This window comes from Carassius auratus, chromosome 45, assembly GCF_003368295.1.
Source record: "Carassius auratus strain Wakin chromosome 45, ASM336829v1, whole genome shotgun sequence".
NCBI classification, from domain to species: Eukaryota; Metazoa; Chordata; class Actinopteri; order Cypriniformes; family Cyprinidae; genus Carassius; species Carassius auratus.
Window position 1 is genome coordinate 6052623 of NC_039287.1, and position 22567 is coordinate 6075189.

Sequence of the window (22567 nt, forward strand, 5' to 3'; positions counted from 1 at the left end):
AGTCCCTGATGATATTTTTATCTATATAGAAGTCTGCAAATAAAAACACCTTGAAACCACAGTGACTTATTTTCAGTGAGGTTCCCATGACAACTGTTGTCCCAGTTGATTTCATAACCTGTCCACTTTAATATCATGAATGGAAACGGATACAGAATTGCTCGTTAAAACAGAAGTGTGCTTGGGTTTTTTTCTGGATTAGAATCGACAGACAAAATTTAATTAAGGGCACAATGTACAGTAGTAATATGAAGGAATTTTCCAGATTGATATTTTCTAACCAGTGTTTTACCTGTATTTTGAATGTTCCACTGCATTGCATTGTGTTTTAGGGTTAATGTCCTGGCAGAAGAATTACCAGTACATTTACTCTATTTATTTATACGTTTATAAATATTTGGATAAAAGCGTCTGCTAAATGCATAAACTATTTATTTATTTAATTTTTTAATAGTGAGGTTAGTCTGTTTTATGTGGTCCAGTGTTCCCCAGCTAGTAAATACTACACTATCTGGCTGCATAAACATTATTGGACAAAAACAAGAATCACTATAACAGATAGACATCTTAGATGACTTAAGTCAAACTCTTTATTACAACAACAGTCAGAGAAAAATGCAGACAAGGCATTGATTTACTCAATGCAAAAAGAGCGCAGTAAAAAATGTCTCAGCACTGTATGCAGCAGGAACCTAAAGCTGCTATTTTTTTCCAGTCATGGTTCACACTGTTCTGGTCTGTTACTAGCTGTGCTCTAAAGGCTACAACATTAGTCCATGAGTTTTTGGATCTCATAGCATCACTGTTTCCTCACCTGCAGGCCTAAATAGTCTGTGTTTTGAGGCTGAGAGAGTCAAATGAAAATATTCGAAGTAGGACTACACTTGGCGAGCGATAGAGGCAATTACACCCCTAGAGGATCAGAGATTTGCTTCCTTGGAGTTCCTTATGTGTGGAGTTTTAATGAAGTCAGACTTTCTTGAGTTTTCGTGAATAATTCAGGATCATCGCTCTACTGGGATTGAGCCGAAGCAGGTTGGAGTTGGTGTAGTTCTGTTGAGACATTATGTACAGTCAATTTGTGTGCAACAGGATTTTGGGTTAGACATATCAAACCTCTGTATGGTCCAGCAGTCCTTTCACTTCAGGATGTCTGAATGCCATATAAACCTAAAATATAACAAGTTAAGAAAGTCATTCTAAAGGATGGGTGTTTGAAAGTCAAATTCAGATCATTTCACTGCCCCGACCCTTACCTGTGATAAAGCGTTGTGCTATTCCTGAGCAGCATGAAGCACAGGAACACATCCTTCAGCCCAGGAATCAATCGCACAGGGCTGAGGTTCTTGATCCTCTTGCCAAAAGAGTCCATGTTCTGGATCATCCCCTTCATCTCTCCTCAGGAGAAGACATTCTAGCGTCTCCACCAGGTTATTTTGTGCCCACCAAACCGAGAAGGGTATCAACTGGTTGAGGGCAGGAAGTGTATGTATGAGCTATGTTATGTTACTTTTATTTACAGTGTATTATAGTGTTCCTGTAGCTCAATTGGTAGAGCACTGCTTTATCAAGCGCAAGGATGGGGGTTCGATTCCCCGGGAACACATGATAGGTAAAAACTGATAGCCTGAATGCACTGTAAGTCGCTTTGGATAAAAGAGTCTGCTAAATGCATACATTTATTTCTGAGAATGTTAATAAGCTATTCATATAAAGACCTCAATTAGGGTAGACTGCATATAAAATTTTACAAGGATGAAAACAATGCTGTGAGAGATGGACTTAAGGTTTTATAATGGCATGCGTTTTTTTCGGGTAGTCTTTTGGAAAGATGTTTCATCCGTTTCATTATCTTGATACACAACAGTAAAGTCCATTGAACAATGTCCTATTTCTTTTCAGTCTTGTTTTCATTCCTGTCAAAATTTGAATATGGAGCTATAATGACGTACTAAAATAACTCAAACTGAAATGAAAATGACTAATATGTAGACTTGTTTAAATAATAATAATAATAAAACTGACAAAAACATGCAACAAAAATTACTAAAACGTTAACTAAAATGAAAATTCTAAATAATTAAAAATATTGACAAGCCCTAATAGTATCTTAATGATACTTAAATAACATTGTCTGGAATATGATTAAACATTGTACACTCTTAAACTTATAATTAAATCAATTTGCCGCTCACCTGTCTTTTTAGATACAGCTGATAGCATCTGTCCATCACTCCTTCCATCAGTTCTGCTATAATGTCTGCCACCACCTCCTCACCCTCCTCCTGGGAGATCATGCTGGTCCAGCTGGACTCGGTAAGGCGGCCCGGGACAATGTCCACTGTCTCAATGGGCTGGATCGCTGGGGCAGCATTAACTGGGACAGAATCGGTGCGGCTTTTATCGGCCCGTGATTTGGCAGCTGAGCGACGCATGACTTTCACCTCTCGGGGAAAAAAAATTAATTGCAATAACTATGGGGACAGAGGTAGAGGAACAGGACAACAACAACAACATCAAAAATTCAGTCTCTAAGCTCACTTTAGGAACAGGATACATGCTGCCTAAGCTAACATCTTAATGTACTACAATTGAATATATAAATTAAAGATGAGTTATTATTAGTTATCACTTGCTGTCAAAATGGATAGCCTGTATCTCAGTAACTGTGTCAGTTTTGAGTCTTTTTAAAATGATATGTAATTGTATATGTAAATAACGCTGAGGCGTTATTGAAGCCCAGGTTGTTTTGATATTCAAGTTCTTGAATAGGCTGCGGTCATCCCTGTTGCTTGTGTACCTTTTCCTTCCACACTTTTTTCCTTCCAGTCAACTTTCTATTAACATATTTTGATACAGCACTCTGTGAACAGCCAGCTTTTACAGCACAGACCTTCTGTGGCTTACCCTCCTTGTGGAGGGTCTCAATGATCGTCTTCTGGATTACTGTCAAGTTAGTAGTCTTCCCCATAATTGTGGTTGCATGTTCTAAACTAGCCCAAGAGGTACCAAGTATTTATACTCAAAATTAATTAAACTAATCACGCTCAAAATGGAAAATTCATTTTCAGTATTTTCCTAAGCTGTAAGTTGTTATCATCAGAATTAAAATAAAAAACTCTTGAAATATTTCAGTTTGTGTGCAATCAATCTAGAACATAAGAAAGTTAGCTTTTTTTAATTAAGTTACAAAAAATAAAGAAATTTTCCATGATATTCTAATTTTTTTAGATGCACCTGTATATTTCTGTATGATAGCCTGCCCTACACCGTTTACTATTTCATGAAACAACCATAGTTTATTAGTGCCATCTACAGGCCTATTTTGTGAAGTAGTGACACGAAAGGATTTTATTATATTACCATTTTTTATAATTATGCAGCATTATGAGGGTGTCTTTTGCTCATCAAGCCTGCATTTATTTGATCAATAATAAATCATAAAAAATAATAATGTGAAATATTATTACAATTTAAAATAATGTTTTTCTATTTTAATATTCTTTAAAAATATATATATAATTAATTTCTGCAATGCAAAGCTGAGTTTTCAGCATCATTGCTCAAGTTTTCAGTAGACGATCCTTCAGAAATCATTTTAATATGCAGATTAATTGTCAATGTTGAAAACAGTTGTGCTGCTTAAGATTTTTATTATTATTATTTATTGGAGCCTGTCATACTTTCGTGATGTTCACTAATAAATAAAAAGTTAAAAAGAACAGCATTTATTCAAAATAGTAATGTTTTCTAACAATATAGATTTTTGCTATCCCTGTTTCTACAACTCCTTGCTGAATAAAAAATAAACATATTTTTGTTTTAAAAAATAATACAAAAAATACTGACCTCAAGCTTTTGAATATTTTGTCACAAAATGTATGTTAAATAAATGCTGTTCTTTTTTTGCTTTTTTATTCATCAAAGAATCGTGAAAAAAAGAGTCATGTTTCCAACATTGATAATAAGCATTGCATAAAATGGATTTTAAAATATTTTAACATTTTGATTAAATAAACGCAGGCTTGGTGACCATAAAGGACTCCTTGTAAAAATAAAAATAAAAATAAAATAAATAAATTATGCACACACACACACACATTTCCCATATTTTACATTTGTGCCCCTGCCCCTAATTAACTTTCTGCAAGTCCCTGTTTGAAATACACTAAAAAAAAGTGCACACAATACAATTAAGCACACTTCTTTTTCACAAACGAGTCAATCTGATGTTATACAGTTAATGACTGAAATAAAGAAAAACTTTTCTTCGGTACATTAAAGACACAAAACACTCACCTGTATGCCCGGCTTCTGTTGTTGACTTCGGATTCTGGTTGCCGAGCAGCCAGGCTCTTCTGAGCACGAAGGCACCGGAAAGGACGAAATACTGCAGCCATTTTGCAGCAATTTCAGGACAGTAGGACTGGGCCAGCAGTTTCCGTACAGTGCAACAGCTCAGAGAGAAATATTGCAGAATTATGGCGGAGACAACAACGGTAAGTTGGTGCTTTTATGATGTTTTATTCATTTTAACATTATCGGTGAACACCAGCACCAAAACATCCGGGTTTGCTGGAAAAGGTGGCCTGAAGAGTGCGGCTAACGTAAGGTGTTGATTTCTACGCGAGCACTGCAAAAAGACGAAAATGAATTCTACATTATTAAGTGGTAACGCTGTAGAAGCTCGGTTGCAGGTCCTGTAACTCACCTTAATGTATTATTTCAAGCTTATTGACTCCGGGTTGCCTTCTGAATACGCAAACTCTCTCTCTCTCTCTCTCTCTCTCTCTCTCTCTCTCTCTCTCTCTCTCTCTCTCTCTCTCTCTCTCTCTCTCTCTCTCTCTCTCTCTCTCTCTCTCTCTCTCTCTCTCTCTCTCTCTCTCTCTCTCTCTCTCTCTCTCTCTCTCTCTCTCTCTCTCTCCAGTTTAATTCAATTCAGAATTGCTTTATTGGCATGAATGTAAAAAATACTATGTTGCCAGAGCTTGAAATAAATGTGGAGAAACATAACAACAACGAAAAGTTTATAATAATAGAAGAAAAAAAAAGAAAACCGCGCGTAAAATTAAAGTTATCCAAGTAAACAAAGTAACCAAATGACTGAAACCGTAACGTCTTTTCCTTAGTAGTTGCATAGTTACGAGGTAAACATCAATCACTAGCTGATATATATAAAACAGATGAAGTTATTTTTAACAAAGCTTGAGTTTTTTGTGGCATTTAATTATATTAATTAAATTAATAAGCGCATTTATTCAAAACGTTTGAAAGACAAATAAAAGTAAAAGTAATACGATTCGAGTGATTTAAGTCTTCTGAAGAAACACTGTATGTAACAAACAATTTTATTTAGGTTATATTCTCCAGTGTGACACAATCACACCTTGGCTTCTGTTTACCATAATTGATGTGATCTATGTATGTGTATTGTTTAGATCTGAATAAAAGCATAAATTCAATATGTAAGTCATCTTTTTTTCTTTCTTTTTCTTCTTTTCAGAGACATATTACCATTCAGAAAGGTCAAAAGTTTCCTCAGTTGGAGAAATGCACAAAATGCTGCCACAATTTTCACTGTCTCCTTTGTATGGCCAGTATATTTAAGCCCTGCAAAGTCAACAAAGTCAAGTTGCACTTGCAATGCCACCTTAACAAAGCAGTTGTCCATGGAGGTTTAAACATTTTCTTTTATTTATATATATATATATATATATATATATATATATATATATATATATATACACACACACACACACACACATCTTTATTATGTATATTGTGTGTAGCATAAATATATTTGACTAATATACAGATTTTTTTTTTTAGATTTCACTATTCACAGATGTGGACTGGGCTGTAGAGCATCACTCCATTACCACTGTATGTACTGTCCAACAACAATTCTTAGGAGAGATGATTTTAAAAATCATTTACAATTCTGTATGCATAATCCAAACTCAGAATCAGCCACAAAAACCAGTACGCCAGTGACCGCTCCAACAGTTATCAAACACACCATCAATCATCGATACAGCACAGTTTCTTCAGTCACATACACACCGTCAACCTCCAGTACAGATATGAGTGCATTGACAATCACAGACACTCCTTCACCCACCGTGACAGGAAAATTTCGCGTACGGCCTGTTATTAAAAAAAATTGTCCATCGTGCAATGTGGTCATCAATAAAAACAACCTAGTAAAACACATGGAGCGCAAACACGCAGATCAGTCTGAATTAGACATTGGTGAGACATTTCAGCTTACAAGCCAATGTATAGATGAGATAAGTGGGATATTCGTGGTTCTCAAAGTCGTGAAAGGCCACAGCGTCCCACTTCACGTACAATGCCAGACATTGGGGCGAAAACAGCAGAGTCCTCTGCGAATCGAAAGAATGCCGGATTAACATAGATGTCGCGCTGAGGAGCGGCATCACATCGTACCAGTGCATGCATATCAGTGCAGCGAGCTTTTGCAAGTCTTTGGTTGAACAAGTCTCGCTGGAGGAAGACGTTTTAACAGAGATGGTCAGAGGAAAATGGTTCAGCAAGAAAAAGAAAAAAGAATGCCTTGCTCTGCAGCAGCTTGCCAATAGTAGCTGCGTACCGCTTTCTGTTCACACCTCGATTGGGATCTCATCGCAAAAAAGGTTCATTTCTGTTTTTGAGCCCAATGTGACGACTTATAGCCGTTTAGGTCGTGTCATGGTTGTTTATAATACAAAACTGGACACTTGGCACTGTCCTTGCACCAAACTGCGATGTTTATGTCTGCACAAATATGTCGCCAAATGGCATTTGTTTCAAACGCAACGTGAGATTTTCAGGACTGACGGATCGCCTTATAGGCTGCATTCAGAAGAGGAGGACATCACTGAAAACAGTCATGTGTATCCCCCGAAAGGTCTGGGACTGGAGTATATTGTGAATTACATTCTTCAGAACAAGAAGATACCTGCTGTTCTTCCAGAAGATATGCGCGTACCATCTCCACTCAAGGATTACCCACAAAACCTTTATCCAAATGAAACTATATGTCAGGAATGTCCAGAGAATGTGCTCCTCAGCGATCCTGTGCTAATTACACAGAATGCCAAAATACTGACCAATTGGTGCATTATTAAAGGTAATGTAGATAATATTGTCCGTATGCTTGTGTGATATTCGGCTACAGTGTTTTGTGATGTTTATTTGTTAGATGTTTTATCGTTACCAAGAGTGGAAAGATCGCCTCCATAACTTCAATGATCACATCATCCTTGACATATCTTTATGTTTAACCCTGAGAAACCTTCTGCAGGTAATCTTTCTGTCTGATTATATGAGGGTTAGTGACATGAAACTATTTTCATCTTATTATTTTAATATTCAAATGTTCGAGTTAAAAATGACAGTTTAGTGAAACTTCTTATAATTGGGGGAAAAGAAGCCAATTCAAAGTTTTGTGGTCCAGACAACATGCAAAAATAATGATAATTTTTTTATATTAAAATATCGGATAATTTCACCTTTTATGTCAAATTAAAATAGTTTTTTCACTTCATTAAGTCGTTAAATTTACTAGGGCTGTCAGTCCCTAACAGTTATTTTGGGAATCGAGTAATTTGTCAATTATTCTGACGACTAATTGAGTAATATGATTTTTTTCTTTTTTTAATAGACTTTAAAATGACTAAAAAAAAAACATACAGGTGCATCTCAATAAATTAGAATGTCGTGGAAAAGTTCATTTCAGTAATTCAATTCAAATTGTGAAAGTCGTGTATCAAATAAATGCAATGCACACAGTTTGTCTCACATTTAACAAAAACCCACCAATTCACAACAAATTAAAATACTTCTTAAGACCAATAAAATAAAAGTGAATTTGGTGAATTGTTGGCCTTCTGGAAAGTATGTTCATCTACTGTACATGCACTCAATACTTGGTAGGGGCTCCTTTTGTTTTAATTACTGCCTCAACTCGGCATGGCATGGAGGTGATCAGTTTGTGGCACTGCTGAGGTGGTCTGGAAGCCCAGGTTTCTTTGACAGTTGCCTTCAGCTCATCTGCATTGTTTGCTCTCTTGTTTCTCATTTCCCTCTTGACAATAGCCCATAGTTTCTCTCTGGGGTTCAGGTCTGGTGAGTTTGCTGCCAGTCAAGCACACCAACACCATGGTCATTTAACCAACTTTTAGTGCATTCGGCAGTGTGGGCAGGTGCCAAATCCTGCTGGAAAATGAAGTCAGCATCTTCAAAAAGCTGGTCAGCATAAGGAAGCATGAAGTGCTCCAAAATTTATTAGTAAACTGGTGCAGTGACTTTTGTTTTCAAAAAACACCATGGACCAACACCAGCAGATGACATTGCACCCCAAATCATCACAGACTGTGGAAACTTAACACTGGACTTCAAGGAACTTGGGCTATGAGCTTCTCCACCCTTGGTTTCCAAATGAAATACAAAACTTGCTCTCATCTGAAAAGAGGACTTTGGACCACTGGTCAACAGTCCTTTTCTTCTTAGTAAAGGTAAGACGCCTCTGACGTTGTCTGTGGTTCAGCAAATTCCTTGACATGTCTGTGTGTGATGGCTCTTGATGCCTTGACCCCAGCCTCAGTCCATTCCTTGTGAAGTTCGCTCAAATACTTGAATCTGTTTCATATTTTTGCAAACGGTTTTCAAAGTGCAAGTTTTTGAATACGGCACCATTATCGTGTCCGTGTAAACATCCAATACTGGAAACTGACATCATGCGCGTGCGTAGTACAGGTGTATATTATGGAAAAGGTCTTTATTTTGTGTAATTGAATAAATAATAAAAAGCTAACTTTATTATATTCTAGATTCATTGCACACAAACTGAAATATTTGAAGAGGTTTTTTTTTGTTTTTAATTCTGATGGTTACCATTTACAGCTTAGGGAGAAAAAAAAAATTTGGTATCTCAAAAAAAATTGAATATTCCATTTTGAGCTTGATTAGATTAATTTTGAGTATAAATACTGGGTACCTCTTGGGCTAGTTTAGAACATGCAAAAACAATTATGGGAAAGACTACTGGCTTGACAGTTGTCCAGAAGATGATCATTGACACCCTCCACAAGGAGGGTAAGCCACAGAAGGTCATTGCTGAAAGAACTGGCTGTTCACAGAGTGCTGTTTCCAAAAATATTAATTGAAAAAGATGCACAAGCAACAGGGATGACGACAGCCTTGGGAAGATTGTCAGGAAAAGCCGATTTAAGAACTTGGGAGAGCTTCACAAGGAGTGGACACAAGCTGGAGTCAGTGCATCAAGAGGTCACCACACTCAGACGTCTTCAGGAAAAGAGCTACCAAGCCACTTCTGAAAAGGATACAACATCAGAAGTGTCTTACCCGGGCTAACGAGAATATATATATATTTGCCATGCATTAAAGTTTATCAAAGTTTATTGACATACAAGTTTAATTAAATTATATTTTAGTTTACAATATAGCACTACTCTTTAACCATGTTTCAAAAAGTTATGAATTTCCTTGTAAACATGTATTTAAGTCCTACTTAAATGGGCCTAGAAAGCACTCTTAGGTTAACCCTTTTAATAAGTAATTGTATTTTGTATAAATTTAAACTAGAACAAAACCAATATTTTCTCTAGGTCCATACATCAGTGAACAGAGCTGTTGAGTTTTTACAACTTACGACAGGAATAGAGTTTCCTCCTCCAGAAACTATACTGCATGCATATTTGCAGTTTGAAGCCCTCACAGATCACGAATATAAGTACTCATGCCCCACCTGTGGCGATTATCCTCCAGTGGTGATCATGGGTGTACACAAACAGACTGCTTCTCCATTATCAGGTATAAAAACTGTAATGCTGTTCAGTGGCTTGTTTATTTCTTTAATAATTTTTGACATGTTATTCTTATTGTAGTAAAATACTCAAACAACTTTTTCAGGAAATGACATAGAAAAACCTCCAGGGAATTTTAAAGGGGAGGTCAATCTGGAAGAGTTCTGGGAGTCACTGTCCAAAGAGATGATCAGTCGAGGATTTGTTGCAAGTGCATGCATAAAGTGCCTATTACACTATATTGTAAACTATTGGAAAGAATGCTTCTTCTTATTTTTTTTCTGCTGTTTTAGATGGCAGACACGATCTTTTTGCAGTACCACCAAGTTATCATTTTTGGGCTCCTTGGATAGGCAAAAACACACGGCATTCAGACACTGTGCTAAACACAGAGTTTGAGAAAGTTACAGAAGAAAGACTCAGAGAAGAGCTTTTCAAACAGAAGGTTTGCTTTATTAGTACAACACTTTTAATCTGTGTTAATGTGCAATATATATATATATATATATATATATAGATATATATATATATATATATATATATATATATATATATATATATATTGCACTTATATTAACATTTATAAAATAACATTATTTTTGATAGGATGATGTTATTCAAAGTTTATGCCATGAATGTGCTGTGGAATCTACTGGGTCTCGCAGCGATCTCCTTCTTAGATTGTCTGATGAAATGAAATCCAGGCAAACATATGATAAAATCTATGCAAAAATCTGGAGTGCCACTGGTGAGCTTAATTTTTACTCTACTGTTTTAACTGTATTCCTGTAAATGTGTAGTATTGTGGGATTAATGTCAATATGTAAATTACTGCTTACATACAGAAAAATAATGTTTATCTTCCAAATCAAAGTATGTGGTGTGAACAACATGAACAGAAATGTTGTTGACCTTTTAATGACATGGCAAAGTTTGTTCAAAATATTATTTCCCCATAAAATATTTATGAATTAGTTATTCATCACTTTTGTAAAAACACCTTTTACCTTTTAAAGTATACACTTTAAAAAGTTTGGGGTCAGTAAGATTTTGGGGTTTTTGAGTCTGTTATTCAGACTAAGGCTACATCATAAATGGAATAAAAACACTAATATTGTGAGATATTATTAAATTTGAAAATATGTTTTTGTTGTATTTTGTTTGTATTTTTTTGTTGTTTATGAAAATTTTTCCTGTGATGACAAAGCTGTAATAGTTCTCAAGAAAAATTTACAATTTTATATTTTTGAAAAAACCATGTTTTTTTTTTTACTAAAAATACTATTTTAAATACTAAAAGTTTTGTCCTTTTCTTCAATTTAACCTGTTAAATTATTGTTGTTTCTCTCTCTCTCTTGTTTTTCCATCTTTTATTAGGAGGCTGGGGAGTCATTATGTGCCCCTGTGGAATTGTTTACAGTCTAAAGTGCAGTTTTCAAGCTGAGAGCCATCGAGATTTTGCTGATTTGTTGCTATCGTAGCATCATATGCCTAATATCATCATTTATGACTTTGGACAGGCTCTTTCTAAACACACCAATCTAAGGGCATCAGAAAAGCTACCCATCTCTCCGTTTGAAGGACGCCTGGCTGAACCCACTCAAGCTAACATAGAACTGGCCAAGTGTGGACACCTGAAAGTGTCCCTGCCCTGGCTAGATGAAGAAACGAGAGGGACAGATCCTCACGGACACCCGGTGACGGGTTCATCTGACCACTACGTACTTTGTTACCATTTTCATGAAGGCAGCACAGAAGATGAAGATGTTCTGAGGAAGCTCACCCTCGTGCCTCAGCTGGCCGACAAAGTCAATAGTGAGATTACAGAGCAACTCTTTGCTCAAATGAAGAAAAACGACTACTTTTTGGATATGTCTTTGCCATCAACACATCTGTTTCTAATGAGGAACATTGTCACACTGTGACTTTTTGGGGGCGGAACCAAAAGTGGCGAAGGTTGGTTCCGCCCGGCCCGTATATTACAAACACCGGAACTTCCGGGAAACTCCGGGAGGCAAATTGGGCTGTACGAGGCACAGGTGAGGACAATAAACGCGGCGATCGTGGATTGGACAATGGAGAGAACAGGAAGGGTATAAAAAGTCTCAGAAATTCAAACAGGAGTTCGAGTTGAATCGTTTCAGGCCGATCCGGCGGGCAGTGTAGAGGTTTGGGCAGAGTCAGCATTGGTGAAGGCAGAGGATCTTCACGGGGTGAAGAAGGAGACAAGGACACTAGTAACTGGGCTGAGTATACAACATTTATTGATGTTTGATGAGACCATCTGTATATAAACTACTGATGTGTTGGAGTCACAGTCATAGGAAGTACTCACCGGAAGTAACGTCAAGGGTGATCTCCAGCAACGGAAAACCGATGGTGTGAAGAGGATTGGACAGCTAGAAGGAGAAGGAGACAAAGGAAGAGTGTTATCGTTCATTTGTGAGTACTTTTGGACAGTGCATTGTACATCATTGGGGAGAGTGCATTATCCAGCGTATGTTGTGAGCATCTGATAAATAGGCCAGCGGCCCCATTACGGAGCAGAGTTTTGGGTGAGCCGGGAAGTACGAGTACAGGAAGCCGCAAGCAGTCGTGACGGCAACGTTATTCCTCCGGCCCTTCATCTATCAACAACGCCCAACGAAACCCCAGGATAAGTCCTAGTAAACCGTGGTTCTGACCCTATTTCACGTAGAGTGTGTGGAGTGCAGTGGGTGAGTCCTTGTCTTTGCTGTGAGTGTGTACACTTGAAATCTTGCAGTGGTATGCTGTGGTTGTGTTGTCAGTAGCCACCCTGGACTGGATGAGTCGTGGGGGAGACCAGTGACCGTTGAGGCTGGTGAAGCGCCATTTTCATCTAAATGCCATTTTTCGACCCCTGCATGGAGACCCAAATGTAACGTCCTGTCTAGACCCTTTCAGAATACCCTGGCTCTGTGGAAGCGGTGGTGAAGAATACACGTAAGCAAGACTGGTGTGAGTAAAAGCCAAAAATTATACCTATATGCAAGGAGGAAGTTTTACTGTTGCAAATTAGCTGTGTGGATTTACTTTACCTGTTGTGGAGGCCTGCGCTACGACGATTTACTACTCCAGGTCTGACAGTTCATCTACTTACTGTATCGCAGTATTTCACCGTAAGCCCACCGCCCAGGAGAAGTATTCTAGTGAGAATAGAGCCCAGTTGCCTGTGGAATACTTACCTTTGTCCATTGCTACGAATCACTAAAGTGAGAATAGAGCCCCAGTTGCCTGTGAAGTACCTACCTGTGTTGTCCCCCGCAGTTTGAGTGACCTCTCTCTTGCAGTGCCATTGGAGTTCTGTGTCGCGGGTTGGCGCTCACCTCGGAGTGTGCAGAAGGGGAGGCGCCGCCCGAGCACCCTGTACGAAGAGATCGGAGGAACAAGTCATTTATCAGCCAGTCGTATGGACCTAAGTAACAGGTAGCCACTCTCACCGGATCGATTATTCATTGTGTGCTTCACTCTGCCTTCAGGAGGAAAGAAGGGCGCCACGAGTTAACAAAAGCCCAAAGAGGAGGACTAAGGGTTTTCGAAAGGGACAGCGGAGCTTCGTCCCACTCTTCCCTCTGTGGACATACTAACCCTCGCCGCATAGTCCTCTCCGGCCCCTTTCTCCTCTTGCTGAACAGAGACGATAATTTTAAGATTTACCTCCCCCTCCCTGAATTATTTTAATTTAAATAAAGTTGTTTTAATATTACTTACGCTTGGTCTGTCTGGTCATTGGGGTTGCTTTGGGACCTCCTCGAGGTGGAAACTAGGAAGGGGCGTGACTTGCAACATCTGTGGTCCGCTCCGACTTGTGACAACATCATTCACCACTATAATGAAAACAAGGCCAACAAACTGAGCACCAGATCAGCCAAGAGTTCTGGATCCAACTTGCTGACTGAAGATGTGTTGGGTTGTGGAAAGACATGGGTAAAATTACATTATAAATAAATCAAATTGGGATTTGTTTGTTGTAATAGAAATCCTTAGCTAGAAGCACAGAGGACACAATGCTGACATGTTTTATGGTCCTCAGCTACAGAGTTGAGTGTTTTTATTTGGAAGACCGTTATACAACCTGAGATGGGTTATATGGAGTATTTAAATTATTATCCTAATATTGTTCAAACATTTGTTTATATATATATCTTAATAGCACATATGTGCAGTATAAATAAAAAATAAAAAAAATCCATTTTGTCTTTAAGCTTGACTGAGCCTTCAGCACAGACAACCCACTGGAGTTGGAAATCATATTCTGAAATCATTATTCCTGACCTTTTTTAATTAATTTGAGCATGAATTTAAATGTTAATGACTATGTTATGACTGGGAATCCATCATTTATATTATATTTTTATAAAATGTTTGAATTTACTTGCATTCAAAGTATTGTGCTTCCTGGACACTGGATTATATGATATTTTTTTAGCTTTTGTATGAAATGTAGCATTGCATTTTTGTCTGCAAATTGCTATTTTATTTATTTTTTTGGTCTACATCCCTGAATATATTCCTACAGGAGTGTTAACGTAGTTAAACTATGTTGTTTGGATATTCTAGGTTTAGTTTATTAGGATTTGTTATTGAATGTTTATTATGTGTTCTATATAATTTAACTCGCATGACTAAAAATACACTTTGTCTTATCATTACCGTTTGTAACATCATGAAAAACAACGGACTTATGTATTATTATTTTACACTAATCTTTTTTAAGTAGATTGTTTTGTTTAGTATTATCATTTATCATGCGTTTTATGTGCACAAAAGTATTTCTTTATAGAAATATATATGGATGTAAGATAAAATGAACCATGCTCCAGAACGGTAGGTGGCGCGGTTGCAGTAATCTGTCGTTGGCTCCGCCCCGAGGCCGCTGCATCAGTGGCTCCGCCCCGTTCAGGTTGATGCTGTAAGCGCTGGAAAGCGGAGTTACTTTGTGCACAAAAGCGATGGCAGAAATATCGCTTTATCTATCCAGCGTCAGTATAACTGTGGCACATGATATGGACCCTGACAAGGTAAATTTGATATTTGACCAATTTAAATCAGGCGTAACCTTACGTGCCTGAATATTTCCATTTATTTTAAAATCCAATAAAATATTAAAGTCTGTTCCGTTTTATTGTACTGTTATCATTTTGTATTTAAGCATTCACAATCACATCGTGCCAGGAATTAAATAAAACATGTCTTTTACATCATAACGCTATAAAACATATTAAACACCTTATTTTAACATACTAAATGTTTGCTGCATAGTAACATAGTAACTTACAGTTCTGTTCCACCTAAACTTATTATATTACTACCGAAGATAAAAATATAACATGGTATTAGGCATGAACTAATAAAGAATAAAACATTTAAGAAAATTTTGAAGTAATGCAATTTTTTTTTTTTTATTATTATTTTATTAAGCACACCCATAGTCATTTATTATGGTTACAGAACAGACGCAACAACTTTACTCTGGTTATTTGGAAAATACTCTTTATTTCATTTTGTAAAGGCACTAGGCCAGTTTTCTTCCCTCATGCCAGTTTAAAAGCCCATCATTTTGTGCATGATCAGCTTATTTCTATTATATCTGGTGTGTGCCTGTGGACAGAGCTCTGGAAAAGAGAAGGACTATGAGTGTGTGGAGCTTGGTGATCTGGACAGAAAAGAGAAGACCCCACGCCGCATTATTCATTTCTCCAGCGGAGAGACCATGGAAGAATACAGCACAGATGAGGAGGAGGAAGACACAACACAGAACACAAAGAAAGACCTTCTGTCCTCCATAGACACTGTATGTGTGTTTCAACAAATTCTATAAAGATCCTTAAAGGGAAAGTTCACCCAGTCTGTCATCATTTATTCTCCCTCATATCATGCCAAACCTGTACTGTAGATTTTGTTTTCTATACAATGAAAAAATCAGAACGAGACTTGAATATAACTTCATTTTTATTTTGTTTCTATTTAAGTCCAAGCTGACCTGGGGCCCGTATGTCTGGTTTCAGATGTGGAGAGCAGCTACATCCACGATATCTGGTAAGTCTGTGACAAAACTGATGAGCCTAACAGTTTCCAGATTAAAAATGTAATTGCAGAAGTATTTTGTTTGCACTTTAAAGCAAATATCTGTCATGTTTGCCTTCTTTGCTGATATATTTTGTGACAGATTTGAACACGGTAACACTTTAGAACAAGGGTCCATTAGTTAATTTATTAATTAACATGAACAAACAATGAACAATACATTTATTACTGTATTTTTTGAAAATACAGTTATTCATTGTTAGTTCATGTTAATTCACAGTGCATTAACTAATGTTAAGAAGCACAAGTTTAGATTGGAATAATGCATTAGTAAATGATGAAATTAACATGAACTAAGATTAATAAATGCTGTAGAAGTATTGTTCTTGCTTAGTTCATGTTAACTAAAGTAACTAACTAACATTAACTAATGGAACCTTATTCTAAAGTGTTACCCAGATTTGTTACACAAAAAGTCATAAATTAAACAAATTTAAAATTAAAAAAAGTACATTACTGCAAGATGTTACAATTTATTTATTTTTTATTTTTTTATTGAGAACTACGTATATTTTAGGGGGGAAGAGTGCATACAACCAAACTTGTTGTTTTTTTTTTTGTTTTTTTTTACAAACCATTAGACTTTATGAATATATATAATTCTAATTAAATAAAAAATACATAAAAATTTTACTACCTATATACAATATGTATAGCGATATCAAATTAAGGGTACTAAAATAAGGAATATATATAGATTTTTTTTATCACCTATTTTATCCACACCTTAACAACCCCATCAGCTTCTGCAAAATTAAAAACAACCTTAGCTTTTCATTTTGGAGAAAACTGTTAAAAATCATATCCACATCCTGTTTACAGGCATAATGACAGAAATGTGCATAATCCTGCCTGGGGATTAAACATTTTTTTTGTTCATATTTATGTTTGTGTCTGTGCACTTAGCAATGAAATCCTCCCCAGGCCGTTGGATGATGTTAAATGATTATGGCATGCACTGTAAAAAATAAGTGTAATTTTAACTGTAAAATTTTGTAAAAACGCTACGGAAAAAAACTGATAATAGGTTAACAGTAAGTTCCCGTACTATATACAGGGAAAAACTGTAAAAGATCTAACGAAGCATTTAATGTAAATTTACAGTAAAATTCTGTTAATTATACAGCTTTTAGAAGTAAAAAAAGAACAAATCAATGTATAATTTACAGTCTAAAACTGTAAACTGATATTCCCAGAATTCCCTGCGTGACACTCCACGTTTGAAAGTATTTTGTTTAAATAATCATGTTTTTAAATAGTTTTTGTTATCAGTTATGTACATTTGAGCTTTATGTTACATCTTCTGTTGCTTAATGAAAGTTTTTTGCATTATTTAAGTATCACGTGTGTTACCATGATGGTGTTTTGTGTTTGCATAAATGTGCACCTTCTATATGTTAATATATACTTCTGCTTGTGGTGAAGCTACTTGTGATGAGCTTTGATACTTCATGTGGCTTTCTCTTATACAGTACCATCTTTATTATTATGGTGGTTGTCAGTATTTTCAAGGTACAAAACAGATTTAATTTTGTGTGTTGTTGAATTTACTGGTTTATATTCACATATTCTTGTTTGTAAATTACAGCTTTATATTGTAAAATTAACAGTTTTAGACGTAAATGTGTTTACAGTTTTCTGTATTTTTACAAAATTATTCTGGCAACCACAGCTGCCAAAAAGTTTTTGTAAAAACAACATGAAATTTTTTACAGTGTGGTGGTTTTGATGTTTTATTCAAAAATGCAAAACAGCAGAAACATTTTCGAGCTCTAAATATATATGTGATATATATATACATATAAATAAAAATAGATATGGCTATCTTTATGTACCATTTAGTTCATGTTTAGCAAAGCACCACATCATAAGATTTTCTTCAATTATCTGAAATCCTGCAACTCCACAGAGATTCACTAAGCTTTTTTAATATGGATTGCCTTGGAAAGCCAGACAATGGAGAACATTACAGTGAATGGATGAACACGTACACAAACATCCATCAAGAATTAAAGCAGAACTGTGCTTTATTATGCCACATCGAAATATTCCCAATCAAATTCTCATAACATGTCAAATTCTGCCTGTCCCATCTTTCAGCTTGTGATTTAATCGGTGAGCGAATGGCATCACTTTTTGGCATCACCTCAGCTAAATATCAGTATGCCATCGATGAATACAGCCGGTCAAAGAGGGAGGTATGGGGGTCCTTTATATGATTATTATCTCAGTATCTAATTGTCATATTATAATGTTTTTGTTGCTGTTGTTGTTGTTTTTTTCACAGAAGGAGGAGAGAGATGAAGATATGCGGCTCTCTGAAGAGGCAGAGCACCTGTTTGAAGAGCAGAAAATTGATGAGGATGAGGATGAGGATGAAGATGAGGATGATGATCCAAAGACCAAGCAGCCTGACAACAACAGTACTCAAGTACAGATGACCAATGAGCTGGACCTCCACCGTTCTGTTGTCCCCAACACCCTTCACATCCCGGCTCTCGTTACTCGCACTTAACTGCAGATATATTTTGTCGTATATTTGTGGTTTAACCACTAGCCAGTGTTACTTAAAGCACTTAATATTCTGATTTCTGAATATTAACTTGTGTCTTTGACTGTCTTAATGCACTGATCCTGGGCCAGTGAATCTATATTTACTGATCATGGTGCTAATGAGGAGGTGAGACCCAAAATAATTTCTTTGTCTAAAAATGGAACTACAGTACCATGATTACACTGAACATTTCTACAGTATGTGTGTTTTTAATTGACTCTGTACAGTATGTATGTATGAATTACTATTATTAGTGTTGTGAAACATCTGATGGACTTCCATCGATGCAGGGACACATACCTCACGCTCAATTTTCAATTTTTGTTTAATATACTGGTAATGCTTGATATTTGTCTTGTCGTTGTTTATACTGAACCATTAAATGGTTTTTAAAAAGAAGGGTACATTTATTTGTTTAACATGAATAAAATACTAGTTTTATGTATGGTCAGCCATATAAAATAATTGTGTCCATGCCTTTTCATCGCTAATGATTCACTGCATTAATTTTAATACATGCAAAATACGCAATACAACAAAATATTATTTGCAATGGTCTTCCTTTCATAGCAGTTCATCCTACTTCTGAATTCTGTGATTTTTATAAAGTAAACTGCTGGGAAAGTGCTTGTATTTCACTCTTGGAAGCCTGTCGGTTGTGTGTGTTGTGTGGGTAGAACTGTGCTCTCTCACTGATAGATACGCTTTTGTCTTGGCCAACAAAGGTCTCGATGTCAGTGTGGTACTGAAGGCCAGTTGAGCATGTCCTCAGCGTAACCCTGCTCAGCTGAGAAAGGCTGTTTTCATCCACACAGGGACGTTCATTATGACGTTATCCGAATTAGCATTACTTCAACTACATTAGGTTCAATTACAATAGACAGCTCAAAACATATTTTCACTTTGCAAGCGCATGAGTCATGTAATATGGCAATAAATGGCTGATAATGGAGGGAAGTTTATGTATATAAATAAATGTAGATGTATATATGTTTGAAATAATATATGTGTGTGTACTGTGTATGTTCTTATACAGTACAGACCAAAAGTTTGGACACACCTTCTCATTCAAAGAGTTTTCTTTATTTTCATGACTATATATATATATATATATATATATATATATATATATATATATATATAATAGTTTTCTACTAACAACCTAAATTTAGGTGCTTATCCTTACCTGAAATTGAAAATCATCCAAAAAATGATTCAGGTCGATTGCCTCCAATGGTGCAGTTTGTTGTTTCAATGCAACAAATAAATAAGAGACAAATAGTGTTAATTATGAGTTCTACTAACAACCTAAAAATAAGTATTTTTTTCTTACCTAAAATTTTTAAAAGCACTCCAAAGACTCCAACTTTATTCAAATGTTGCAATTTGTTCTTTCAATACAAAGAAGAAAAAAAAAACAGTGTTAAAGGGTTAGTTCAATAAAAATTTGTCCATCTGGATATTTATCTTACAAAAATGCATGGATTCGTTACAGGGGGGCTTTATTCACCCCCTGAAGCCGTGTGAGGGATGTTTTATTACTGATTTGCACACTTTATTTCACGTCTTCTGAACACTTGACAACAAACACCCAGGCTTGGAAGAACAAGGACAATTTTTCAAATAACTCTGATTGGATCCTACACTGCGGATGCTTCAAGGGTGAGTAGAAGATGGACTTATTTTCATTCTCGGGTGAACTAATCCTTTAACTATGAGTTCTACGATTTCCTCCGGTGGTGCAGTTTGTTGATTCAAAACAAATAAAATGAACAACTGTCTTAATTATAAGTTCTACTGACAACCTAAAAATAGGTATTGATTTAAAACATTCAGACATGTCAAAATCACAATTGCTGGTTTTAAGTGTACAACATACAAAACTTTAGAACTCTAAAATTAAACATTAAAGTGCAATATCTCACCTTATTTGGTATAAACTTTTACATCTTACATGTAAGGTGTGGATTTTACACATGTTGTTTCTGTAATTACCAGACACAGGGAGTGGACAAAATCTGCACTTTTCAACAAACTGAGAAAAAAAACAAAAAAACATCATACATCTTTTGGGGAAATACCAGCAATAATAATCTGACTAATGGCATGTTTTAGGAGGAGTTTGGGGTTTGTTTCTGTATGGCTTAGCTCTTCAGTGTCCAGCAGTTCTGTGTGTTCTGTGACATCATGATCGAAAGAAAGAGCCGTTTTCAAAACACAACAGAGAGCAGCAGCCACAAAGCGCCAGCTCGTCATGACAACCAGATTATCTTTCAGCTGATTGGCTGAAAGACGTTCAACAATTAGACTATTAGGAAATAAATTTGAAATGGCAAAGAAACAGATTTATTTTTCTGCTAACGATATCAGCTACAACAGTTAGACTCTGAGGTTATTTAATAAGTTATATTTTGGTCTAAATGTGTTCCTCAAAAGAGCCAGCAGATGGCAATGTTGACCCTGTGTTGTCAGAACAGAAAGAGCTGCGTATAATAACTCTTGCATCACTTATTTTCATATCACTATATGTTCAGTGGACATTTACACACACACACACACGCGCGCGCATATATATATAAAATTTACTAATAAATTTGTATAGAAGGTTTATTTTACTATTAAAGCAATAGTTCACCCAAAACTGTCGCTTCTAGTCAAAATGCCAGTCCATAATCCATAATAACGCTTCCTCCGATGTCCAATTTTTTTTGTCTTTGAACATCAAAATTCACCAACATATTTGTTTAGAACTGTCTTGGGCTCTTTTGGCTTGGAAACGCGTGCATATTTCTCTCCTGATTCAGGTTAGATGACTTTTCACTGGAAAAGGAAATATTATGGCTGCATGCCACGCTTTAACGTTAAAAACGTCTTTAAGATGAATTTGTTTATTACAAACATGCAGCTCATGCACAACATTCATTAACTGGAGTGGTGTGGATGACTTGTGGATTATTGTGATGTATTTATCAGCTGTTTGGACTCTCATTCTGACGGCACCCATTCACTATAGAGGTGACAGAATTAGTATGTTTTTTTTAAAACCTCTCAGGTAGAACATGTAAAAGACTATTCAACATGGGTGCAGAGACGTGTGTAATGGGAGGAGGTAAAGCATATTGTCTCAATTTATTTTTCAAACTGGCAGTTAAGATCATATTCCTGCTTCTGTTGCAGATATAATTAGTGACTGTTTTGTGTCGACCTCTAATTAGTTACACACAGTAGCCTATAAATCAGGTTTATAATCAGTGGGAAAAACCCAGATTACACAAATCTTTTAATTACAGTATTTAGCAACACTTGATGGCGGTGTTTATCTGGGCTACGGCTATTGTGAAACTCTGTGTTTTGTTACAGTAGGAAAACAATGCTTTTTTTCTACCATACTCAACCGTCCCTTTTCGTGCTTCGGGTGTTTAAATGGAGCTTCTGGTTTCACTTGTGGTTTACTTCATTAAACATACATGTATTTGGTGCCCTGAATGCATGCCACAGCTAGTGACTTCCAAAAATAGGTCACACCACATCCATCGTCCTCTGTTATTGTACCCTTCACAAAGATTTGTTTCTAAACTAGTGGGGAGGGGGGGGTTCTGTTATTTGTTACATCCGTCTAGACTAGAGATTGTTCACCTTTTCCGCCATGGATTTGCGTCAGACAGCTGCAGAAAAGTGGGTGAGTCTGGGCTTTTTTTTTTTTTTTTAACCAGAAGAAAAATAGACATGAATGTGCTCTGCAGAGACTCCCGGGCTGAAAATAGTTCTGTACAGCCATTAGCCCTCACTGCTTTATTATAGGGACAACTTCCTTTTATTCACATCCTTGCCCTGATCCCACAATGATGTCCAACAGCTGTCTGGATGTTGTCCAGTGCAGTTGTGGTGTCAAATGCGGCTTTTAAAGGGGTCATATGATGTTGTTAAAATAACATTGTGTATTTGATGTAATGAAATGTGTTATTTCGGTTTAAGGTTCAACAAAAATACATTATTTTCCACATACTGTACATTATTACTTCTCCTCTATGCCCGCCTTCTGAAGCGCATCGTTTTTTACAAAGCTCATCGGCCT

At 36.4% G+C, this 22567-nt stretch overlaps 2 protein-coding genes and 1 long non-coding RNA gene across 5 annotated transcripts; 2 read left to right on the forward strand and 1 right to left on the reverse strand.

Moving 5' to 3' along the window:
- Positions 1 to 572: 572 nt before the first annotated feature.
- On the reverse strand, positions 573 to 4792 carry LOC113063027 (uncharacterized). The gene is made up of 5 exons (XR_003278616.1): positions 4712 to 4792; positions 4300 to 4633; positions 2196 to 2446; positions 1257 to 1466; positions 573 to 1170 (listed from the first exon to the last, which is right to left on the reverse strand). It is a non-coding gene; the product is annotated as an uncharacterized LOC113063027 (long non-coding RNA).
- Positions 4383 to 11736, forward strand: LOC113063026 (HMG domain-containing protein 3). 3 transcript variants are annotated; one of them, XM_026233156.1, is made up of 9 exons: positions 4383 to 4499; positions 5504 to 5675; positions 5830 to 7306; positions 9633 to 9837; positions 9937 to 10041; positions 10124 to 10275; positions 10437 to 10533; positions 10567 to 10578; positions 11208 to 11736. In XM_026233156.1, the coding sequence occupies exons 3-9, from the start codon at positions 7205 to 7207 to the stop codon at positions 11309 to 11311; spliced, it is 777 nt and encodes a 258-aa protein (XP_026088941.1). In that variant the 5' UTR covers positions 4383 to 4499; positions 5504 to 5675; positions 5830 to 7204; the 3' UTR covers positions 11312 to 11736. The 3 variants fall into 3 exon arrangements, with proteins under 3 accessions (XP_026088941.1, XP_026088943.1, XP_026088942.1); XM_026233158.1 differs by having other exon boundaries at positions 11351 to 11736; XM_026233157.1 differs by lacking the exon at positions 5504 to 5675 and having other exon boundaries at positions 4411 to 4499.
- A 3005-nt stretch (positions 11737 to 14741) lies between these two features.
- LOC113063028 (protein FAM177A1) lies at positions 14742 to 18806 on the forward strand. The gene is made up of 5 exons (XM_026233159.1): positions 14742 to 14872; positions 15463 to 15645; positions 15824 to 15890; positions 18039 to 18136; positions 18226 to 18806. The coding sequence occupies exons 1-5, from the start codon at positions 14804 to 14806 to the stop codon at positions 18451 to 18453; spliced, it is 645 nt and encodes a 214-aa protein (XP_026088944.1). The 5' UTR covers positions 14742 to 14803; the 3' UTR covers positions 18454 to 18806.
- The last annotated feature ends 3761 nt before the right edge of the window (positions 18807 to 22567 follow it).